The sequence below is a fragment of the Pseudomyrmex gracilis genome, unplaced genomic scaffold (genome assembly GCF_002006095.1).
Source record: "Pseudomyrmex gracilis isolate BER0280 unplaced genomic scaffold, ASM200609v1 scaffold_104, whole genome shotgun sequence".
Lineage (NCBI taxonomy): Eukaryota > Metazoa > Arthropoda > Insecta > Hymenoptera > Formicidae > Pseudomyrmex > Pseudomyrmex gracilis.
Genome location: NW_018020688.1, coordinates 11,979 through 22,640, shown reverse-complemented (window position 1 = coordinate 22,640; position 10,662 = coordinate 11,979). Strand labels below are relative to the sequence as shown.

The window sequence follows — 10,662 nt, the reverse complement described above, 5'->3', positions numbered from 1 at the left end:
ATAGAAGAAAAGATAATGAATATGTTAGTTTTATTTTACACGATCCTGTTATATCCATAATTGTTCAAATTGCATCAAAAATAGAAAAAGTACATGCAGACTACGGTTTTCAGAGTACGGAAAAAGTGGAAAAACAAAAAAAAACAAGATTAAAAGTATTTGTAATCTCTTTTCTGATTCCAAAAAAGTACGTATACTCTTCGAAAAAATATATCTGGCCCCTTAATCTTACATATCTTCTAATGTTTCTCAAAGATAACATTAAGACTAGACACACACACACGCATTATACTGCATTTACACATTAATAGAATAAATAAAAACTAAATTCGTTACTGGACGAAATATCTATTATTCATTATGCTCTTTTTTTTGCTTTGAACATTTATACTGACGCTAGAGATTGATGCTAAGAGAATCGTTTGATATGATAATCTCAGATACAAGAAGATTACATGTAGTTCGAATATTCGAATGTCGAATATGTGTATAATACCAAATATTACTGAAAAAATTAAGATCTAAAACCAATATAATTAGAGATTCTTCGATTAATAAAATCTGTTTTACGAAAATATAATAAAAACTCACTTATTATTTAATAATATATATTCACTTATTTATTAGCAGTAAAATTATAATAGCTTATGCTACAAGAATGTGTTTTTATAAATAGATATATGTACATAAAAAATAAAACATTAAAGCATTCACAACTATATTTACCTAACTTTTATTACGTAATAAAACAGACAGAACTGTTGAGACATAACTTGTGTACAGAATCTATTACGTATCGCAAGAAAACTCGAAATTTTAAGAGCCAACAATAATAAAACATTAGAGTTTCCGAAGATTAATGTTCCGCACCATGTCGTCGTCTTATAACAATTACCCGTGCGACAATATTTGTTTTTCCCGTCGACTATCCTGCATCCTAAGTAGTCTTTATCGTGGCGTATGTACGACGAGAAAGTATCTTATATCGCATGTACTCTAATTTAACTCCCGTACATGTTACGGCTCGTATTTTATTCCTGTCGCGCATAATTTATCTTGTCTCTCTTGTACGTGTACAAGATGGTTGCGACAAACAAGACGAGCAGACATTATTGCGAGACAGATATTATTACACATGGTAACCGCAAAAGCAAAATGCAATTAAATTTTATAATCTGAATACTGTATATATACAATTAAAAAAATCATCTACATAATAAAGCAAAAATATTGTACAAGTCACCAAATTTGGGTGCAATAGGTGTAAAATAAAAACTAACAACAGAGAGAAGACTTTTCTCTGGTTTTATGTATCTCATTTATGTATGCAATATTCTATACACAACAAATAACATATATTTTTTCATAATAAAAAACGCAATTAAGATACACACGTAGAGCAACGCTCCTGAATAAACAATCTTACAGTTTAACGAAGAGAAACTTCATAAATCCTTTACAAACTATTTAAGTTAATTTTTTAAAAACAAAGTTAATAACAAAATATAACAAATAACAGGTTTGTGACTAGAGTTTATTCAACGGAATATACGCAGTATTTGTTTGAGAAACATACAATTATAATAAAACTCGTTTGTTAAGGTTTTATATACAATAGATAATTAATGTTGAACGAATATCGAAATAGTTGCGTGCGCGTGCTAGGTCTAATAGTTAAATAATAATACAAGATACGAGAAGAAAGAAGAGATATACATGTGTATATATGTACAATATGCACATGTGTATGTGACATGCGACATGATCCTGCAAGAGATAATTTTGAACAAAAATGTTTCATTTACAAAATATAGATATTACTAAAAACATTTCAAATACGTAAGAATAGATAAATAATATACCTTTGTGTTTTTATGTTATGGTATTTGTTTACTAGAAAAGGAGTGGGGAAGAAGTATATCTGTATCTTCATAAATAAATTGCTACATAATATTAAAAAGATATTATGGGATTACTTATTGCACAATATGTAATAAATTCAAGAGTCTGCTATAATTCTAAAAATCCAGTCCTATCCATAACAACGTTGGCATTTTCACTTAATTTACGTGATCACCAATAATGTGCCAAATGTATTGTTTTATGGTGGGGCTGAATGTGGAGGCTGGGGTCAGCAATTAGAAACAGCGTTATGCTTTTCGTCAGAATAATAAGATACAGTAACCACATCGCCACCTACATTAATCAAACATTGACCCTAAAAACAGAATTTTTATATCAAGCGATATAAAAGAATGTGATATATACTAAGAGAGTCAAAATAGCAAACAAATATATATGTAGGCCGGTTAAGACAAAATTATATAATATATGTCATTGGTAAAAGAAATTATTAAACTTCTCTTTTTTTTTGTATATGCGTATATTAATACTTTACTAAATATTATTTCTGTATGTAAAAAATTTATTTCAAACAGCACACGCTTTTAAACATGTCTCGTATATAAAAGTTGTGAAAATAAAATTATAGTTTTACTAACTTGACTTTTGTGAGGATTGTGAAGGAGTACGCATTGCGTCATAAAAAACGCTACCATTGCATTACCCCCTAACGCCGTAATGTGTGCTCGAACAATCGCTAAGACTTCCATTACAAAACTATGAGTAAAACCACTCAATCCACCATTCTGAGAAACACATACACATTATTATTTGAGAACATTCGATAAAAAATAACGATTATTAATTCTCAACTCACTTCTCGTATTGAAGTACTTTCACGAATAAAAAAGAAATTTAGATTGCCTTGATATCTCTCTATTCTTCCACCAGGCAGATACGATAAAGGTGTTATATCTACGCCGTATCTTGCTTTCAAAGGCACCTATAATAAATTAAATATAATAAGTTAACTTACATATATACACACATATCAAGTCTGATATATATGTGTTTAAATTCATGTATCTTTAATTCTCACGCTAGATATCGCAAGTTCTGCATATATAAAACAAACTTTAAAACTAAAGAAATAACACCAAACTTAAATATTAAATTCAAATTGATCAGAAAAAAGACATTCTTACATGTTTATGTCTATGAGTAGTAAACGATTTTAAACGTAAAGGTGAACGTGGCCGTGGCTTTTGTATAAGAACACTACTTAAAGTCGCAGAATTTCCTATGCAGTTGCGTGTTGGATTTTCAGTTGCGGCATTGTTCTCTAGATGATCTTCGTCAAGACTGAATATCATATCACTATCATCTAGTAGCAACAACAACAATTAAACACTTAGAATCAGTCTTAAAAATACTAAACAATCAAAGTTTCATATAAATTTTACCAGTAAAACACAACAAGCAGTAGATGGACTGCAATAAAATCTAATCTCTAAATAAATATAAATAAATGTAAATGCGATTTACGACAAAATTGCTTCAAAAATACCTGATTTTCTTACTTGATCCTTGCTCAATGAACGACACACCATTTTTCTTTTATATTTATTTATATTTAAGGGTTCTCCTAATCCAAGTGCCATACCGACAACAGTCAGTTGTATTTCATCTTGCTCCGGTAATGCAACTTTAAACTGCATATCACATAGCGCGCAAGGAACCATTCTTCTTAATTTAAAATATAACGACTAAAACATATACGTACATATATATATATATATATATATATTTATTTAAAACAAGTGAGATAAACTTTAAATTAAAAGAAGTTTATAACTTTTCCCAACAAATTCTTAACTCTAAATAAGAAATGTACATGATCTAAATATGCAGTACAATAACAAGACAAGATGTTTCCGTGAAACATTTTAGAGCAAAGAAAGTATACCTGAAGTAGTCTAGCAAAATATTTTGATGGCATCGACGCAAATTGACCAAGAGGAATTTTAGCTCTTGAAACTTGCGTGAACATTTGTAAATTTCTAACAATTTCCAAATCTTCAAGACCAGGTATTGTTTGCGTATTAACAACGTGAAAATCGTCGGGCGGCCTATCATCTATTAATGACAATATTCGATCCATGTCTTCGATATCGTCTACCTCTAAAATACACGCGTCTCGAGTACCTACTCCATAATCAAGTTCCGGCAGATCCTCATCTGATTCGTCTGTATCAGAGGTACTCGGAATGCGCCCATTTTCCGCTTCCTACAATCGCACGACGATTATAATTGAACAATCAAACTCTAGTATAACATTATCTGAAATAAACACAGAGCTAAATTATCACATACGTTGGTTCCGATGAGTTTCAAGTGATAGAATTCTCTATTTTTCTTTACTGTGTCTACGATAGATTTCTGCATTTCCGCTAACTGTTCCTCGTTATGCCACGAATTGCCGGACGCTATTTGAGGTACAGTAGGTGGAGGTAACGCTGTCAGATAAACCGCGGTACCTACCGCCATGCCGATTATGAATCGTTCTCCCACGGAAACCTGCAACCTGAGGCCAAAGATCGCGTTCATGCCCTTAAGTTTGAGCTTATTTAATAACAAACTATGAAGCTCGTATTCCAAAAAGGGGAGAGAATCAGATATTTCTTTTGCGTTCAGTTCGCCCCGCAGATCCTTTTTTGTTTTACATACAGTCGCTTGAATAAAACAGCCTCTCCCGGTAATTGGGATGTTCGCAGGCACTTCTATAGTAGTAAATATCACATCCGGAACTTTGGCACGTTTGCATATGGCACACTTTGACACGTTAACTCTAAATGGCACGCTACTTTCGCTGTAAGGAAGATGACACAGACTGCATCGCAATTGAGACTGGCTGCAAGGACTCTCGTGATCATTACTTTCGGAAAAATGTCTGCAGATTTTTCCATTTTGTCGTTCCAAATGAGTCGCCACAGAAGCATCACTGTCAACTTTCTCTGTCTTTGTTCCCATCGATTTTTGTTGGTTTTTTTCACGATCCGAATCTGTGCTAGTTACGGGCGCATTTTGTTGAAGTTTATTTAAAACTGTACCGTCTGTATCTTGACCAGAATTATGAAAATTTATGACCGCCGCGGTACCAGACGCGCTTAGTACACACACATCGTCACTATTGAAAAAACAATTATTGTTTTTGTAACGAGATATGCGCAACAAATCACATAAAAACTAACTTTAGACTTATATTATTATAGTAAATAATAAATTAAACAGATCTTACCATATACTAGTTTCTTCTCTATAGCCTATAACAACATTACAAGCTAACGCTCTGGCGTGTGATCTAACTTCCATTCTGATTTCAGTCCACCACGCGTCACGGCCTTCTGGTTCCTCCAAATTGCTTATTCTTTCAAGTAATTTTACTGACTTTGAGCTCACTAAACCACCTGTTTTAAATAGTATAGATATAGATAGATATATAAAATTATTAAAAAACTGGATATAGGAATGACAGAATGTCTGATTTTGAAAAGCTGTAATAATCTTAATTACCTATCTGTAATATAAAACCAGGTGGATAATGTTGCATTGTGATGAACGGATATTCTAACATTTCCAACGTGTCTTGATTCATGGGTCTAACCATCGCAGCTGGTGTCCTTAAAAGTCCCGCCATCGATCTATCACTCCCAAGAGAGTTACCTGAGACACAATGCAATTTTTTCATCCTGTTTTTTCTTTTTTATTTTATTAAACTGTTGAAGAAAACTAGATACTAAATATCAATAGCGTATTGCACACATAAACATATATACGTCCACAGATTATGCAAATATCTCTTTGAAAACCAATCCTCTAATTATTACGTAAAATTTCTGCATAATTAATCAGCCACATAAACTTTATATATCATACTTACTGGGATGCATACTTTATAGAGCTCACCTTTCGGAGTAACACTCAAATCGGAATCGCTAGATCTCCGATGAAGCGGTATGCTGGCAAGTGTTCGAGTTGCCGGTGATTGGGACATCTTGGCGGCTACCGAAGGAACGGCCGGAAGCGGACAGGACGGACTTGCAGACGCCTCGTCTTGCTGCCTATGATCGGGAGAAGGACGGGACACACACGTGTAAGTCATATTAGCTATGTTAGTGGGCTTAGTGCAATCAATATGACACGATGCTGTTTCTAGATTACAAACGCTATTGCATTTGCACGTCGCAACTTTTGTTGCGTCGTACGACGGATGATTAGTGTTTATCGTTTTACAAGGATCGCTGCTGATAGACAATACCGCGTCATGGTTGCTGCGGTTTGAAGATTTTTTCAAAGTTTCTGAAGAAGTAGCTGACAATACGCGCGTACGATGACAATCGGTTAAATTAGTGAGAGAGGAACCGTAGGAACGGAAAGTAGCGTATGAGATCGGCCGCTGATCCGAAGAGAGATACTCGGGGATCGAGCGGACGCGAGGAACCGAGCGCGAAAAAGAACCATTCTTTTCGCGATGTTTATGTGACGCACATATCTTCGTAGATGCACCGTAAGAGGAAGGCCGCTCAAGCGAAATCCTTGATGAAATCTTGCATGTCTTTTTATCGCGCTTCCTTCGTTTGCTTTTTAACGATATGTGTCTCTTAATACGATGCGTCACATGTGTGGAAACCATCATTTTTGTATCGATCAACTTAATCAAATCGCGCATGCATCTCCGTCTTTCGATAGAGCTCGCATTAAGTTTATTGTATGGTACACCGGTACGTGTTGTATCTGTTAAAATGAGAGCGTCAATCGTTGAATCATTTTTCTCTTTATTCGCGTCATCTTCCCTTTCAACGAGAGATAAAAATTGAGTTCGCGTCGATTGTTCGTTTTGTTGATGAGCGAATTGGCTATGAGCTCGACATAGATCTCGTTCATGTCGGGTGAGGTAAACACGATGTTTCACTTTGCCAAACAAACTGTCAGATTCAGTGAAAGTAGCGTTGCTATTCCGTTTACTTTCTTGCGTCTCTGAGCTTAATGTTTGGCGCTTCCGAAAGGTATCGAACATCTGTTCGGCGTCGCCGATTTTTTCTTTATCAGTCAATGAGGAAGTTGATTGCGAAACCGTATTGGTCTTTATTAAACTACACGAAATAACACCAGCAAATCTATTTTCGTCAATCTTAGACAATTCAGATGTATTGGACACGTTTGAATCATCTGTGCTTTCGTGAATGTCCACGGTAATAATAGGAATCGCATCGAGATTTTGCAATTCGATATCTTCTGTGTTTGGTAAATTCGAATTTGGAGACAAATTCGACAAACCATTTGCCGTATCCGAATTCATCTGCAGAATAAAATTGTCACAGCTTTCTCCGCTAGAACGGGCAACGGGAATCATCAGCTTTTGAAAACTCGTCGAGTCTTCCGCTCTATCAAATTCTCTCTCGACAAAGTATTTCGAATCGTCTAAAATATTATAACTAGCCGTGTCTTCTGTCAAATCATCGTCGTCTGTAAAACTATCGTTAGGACCGCAGGAGGACATCTCATCATCGACAGATGACGAAACATCCTGTGACTGCTCATCATCTTTTACGTTGTCACTTGCATTTTTCTCAACATTCTCTGTACAATCCGTTTTCATTGCTTCGTCATTTAACTGTTCATCAGAAATCGGAATATGATCTGCATTCCCGATGTTTCTCAAAGACATATTCCGTATGGATCCAATTAATAATGCAGCCATCATTTCACCGCTACCCTTACTATCCTTGAAATTGTCTTCTTTTCCAAATTTTGAGACAGTCAATTCGATCGGATCTGTATCGGGATCGTGATCGGACCCTGCGAGGTGATTCTCTTCGCCGACTGAATCAAATTTACTGCGTAGATGCTTAATCTGTTTTGAGAGCCCTCTCGATGACTTTTTTTTTATATCTGACGTCAGTATGGTACGTAAGGACCTGACCGTCTCGTCAATATAACATTCAGGAGACGGAGTGACATCGCTAGAATTTCTTAAATTCAACGTGCTCAAAGTATTGCATCGGAAAAACGGAATGCGCTCGGCATGTTTCCTTCGCGCTGTAACGTATCCAGGAGTTCCCGGTGCTTTCGCAAAATATTCCAAGCGAGTTAATGACAACGAAGATCTCGCGAAAAACGAAGGTAAACTTCTATCGATGGGTCTTTTTCTTACGCGCACTGGATACAAAGCGGGAACATGAGCAGGAAGAGGACTGGAAATGAGCGCCGCGCTTTTCTCGGCATTTAAACGTTCTGTTTGCGGTTTAGTACGTGAAGAAAGCGCAAATGCGATTCTATGTAAACGCATGCGGGTAGGAAAGACAGAAAAATATCCATTAATCTATGTGTACTTTCTAACTTTGATACAGAATGTCTAAAAAATTTTGACACATCCAAAGTGTGAAGATTGGATCAATTTGAACAGAAAAAGTCAGTTTTCATTTTGCAAAATTCGCAATATTTATTTTGCGAATTATTACTTAATTAATGTGAAGCAATAAGCGCACGTGAGGAGCGACGATCCGGATTCTACAGACGTGTATAATTTTCATTTGGAAAGAAAATCTGGCTTATCTCACACATAAAATGTCCTACCAACGACAGACGGAGTAAACAAACGAGCGATGTACGACACCCTCTTGCGATCAGCTGATTGTTACAAGTAAAAACCATACATCCGTCTGTACCATCGCTTCCCACGTGCTCACTGACTCACATCGAGTAATTAATAACTCGAGAAATATTACGAATTTTGCAAAATGGCAAACAACTTTTTTGTTCAGAATGACTCAATCATCTATCTTCACATGTTGGTTGTGTCAAAATTTTTCACACATCCTGTACAGTAAAAATGCACAATAACAAACTTAATAATCTTTAAAAAATTTGAGATAATCTTTAGAGAAATTAAAAGAGACATAATCTGAGAAAACTATTTTTGTTTAGAAAAAATATATAAATATATAGAAAACACTTTTCATAAAAAAAGACTTACTCAAATATCTTTGAAAAACGCAACAAAAACAAGGCTGATTTTATCGTATGGAAAATATCGAATCAAATCAATATCTATGAAACGAGCAAACGTAACTTGATTCTCTTAAAAATATAATTGTTTTGCAATCTTGAAACCTATAAAATATGCCGCAAACTTTGACATATCTGTCCGATATGTCATTCTTGAAGAATTGTAAGATGACTCACGAAGTAGTAGGTATACTGTTACTCAGTTTGACTATAGCTTTTTCATTTTTTGATTTTCAACACGTTCTATATTTTTACTATAACTCAGTTTGCAGCATATGTTTTGCTCTTTTGAATATCTTGGTACCATTAACATTTCATTAAAAAACAAAAAAATTTAAAAAAAAGTTTCAATTTGCAAGAAATGTTTCGAGCGTAATTTCTCGTCTCTGACACGTCGTAAACAAGTACAGCGCCGAAGAGAACAATCGAGCCTTAATAATATCAGCAGCTTTTCAATGACGCGTTAAGTACATCATTCATTTTGATGTAATCGTGACGCAAAGTGGATGAGTGACAAAGAATCAAACGGAAGGCAATAGCGATACCGTATCACATTGCTCTTTATAGATTAAATCAATTTACCCGATATTTGGTCGCACATATCCATTTGTCACGAATTATTTTCAGATAAAACGTCTCAGCCGTAAAAGTTGTTACATTTCCTTGCACAAAATTCTCGAAATAGCTCGTTAGCAAGTGCCAAGTTTATCGCCGATTATGTGACTTGGCGACATGCTTAATTGGCTCTTACGATGCCAGACGCAATTGCGTAGTAATTCACCGTTTATTGTTGATCAAACATGTGATTACATTTGAACGAGATACTATTTGTCTCGACGATATTTTTCCTCTCCTCTTCTACATAAATAAAATTCATAAAAACGGTATAAAAATACTTACTCTTCAATATTGACATTGTCGCATGGGAAACCAAGAACATCGTGCAATCTTACGAGCGTCACTGCTGTGCCTATGCCTCTAGCAACAATGCCAGACTCGCCTTCCAAATCGAAGTTCTGTAAATATCTGTAATATGATACATCAAATTATATGATAAAATAACAAGTCTAAATAATGTAAGAATGATTTTAAGCGAATCAATATCCCTTTATACGATATATCTGTGAGCAACGATGTTATAAAATAACAACATATTTTTAAAAGTAATGTACCCAATCACAGCATTTCCACCAAGATCCAGTGCTTTCAACCCGATCTTCCTTTGAACTTCTCCACTTAATTTAAAAAATAACGTCTGCCGCGCTTCATTCGATGCTCTAGGCGTTCGTATTTTGTCGATCCATTTATATTCCGGATCATCGCTAACCACAAGTTCTTCAACAAATCCATGTATCATTTGTGCGTGATATCCATACGGTATATTTGGTGCTAACACGTTGAAATTATTATTTATAAAAATATCTCAAAATCATAATTTTGATTTGTAGACTATTACACACATATACACAAGTGTAACATATGATAATGTAAATTGTATATTACAAAAAAACAAACGCGTGTAGTACAGAAGAAATAACCATACTTACAGTAAAAAAACTGTACTCCACAGGATGACTGCCTGAATTTGTTAAAATCAGAAAATAACTCCACTTTGATAATAATGTTTACTTCGCCACGTATACCATGCATGGTATCATATACCGGTATCCATCCAGTCATAACCGATCCTATAAGCAAATACAAAGGAAAAATCCTAAAATGTACTTCAAAAAAAATTTTTTTTTAAAAAAA

General features: G+C 34.8%; 1 protein-coding gene across 2 annotated transcripts in view; it reads right to left on the bottom strand.

Moving 5' to 3' along the window:
• Nucleotides 1-710: 710 nt before the first annotated feature.
• LOC109855980 (C2 domain-containing protein 5) overlaps nucleotides 711-10,662 on the bottom strand; it is an 11,163-nt gene continuing 1,211 nt past the window's right edge. The window contains exons 3-15 of one of the 2 annotated variants that reach the window (XM_020430752.1): nucleotides 10,458-10,598; nucleotides 10,083-10,299; nucleotides 9,811-9,936; nucleotides 5,809-8,177; nucleotides 5,416-5,565; nucleotides 5,141-5,309; nucleotides 4,216-5,029; nucleotides 3,809-4,129; nucleotides 3,410-3,608; nucleotides 3,048-3,226; nucleotides 2,720-2,845; nucleotides 2,502-2,648; nucleotides 711-2,218 (exon numbers count right to left, since the gene is read on the bottom strand). In XM_020430752.1, the coding sequence (XP_020286341.1) occupies nucleotides 2,132-2,218; nucleotides 2,502-2,648; nucleotides 2,720-2,845; nucleotides 3,048-3,226; nucleotides 3,410-3,608; nucleotides 3,809-4,129; nucleotides 4,216-5,029; nucleotides 5,141-5,309; nucleotides 5,416-5,565; nucleotides 5,809-8,177; nucleotides 9,811-9,936; nucleotides 10,083-10,299; nucleotides 10,458-10,598 (5,045 nt within the window). In that variant the 3' untranslated portion in view covers nucleotides 711-2,131. The remainder of the gene's footprint in view (nucleotides 2,219-2,501; nucleotides 2,649-2,719; nucleotides 2,846-3,047; nucleotides 3,227-3,409; nucleotides 3,609-3,808; nucleotides 4,130-4,215; nucleotides 5,030-5,140; nucleotides 5,310-5,415; nucleotides 5,566-5,808; nucleotides 8,178-9,810; nucleotides 9,937-10,082; nucleotides 10,300-10,457; nucleotides 10,599-10,662) is intronic. The other variant, XM_020430753.1, reaches the window with a different exon arrangement.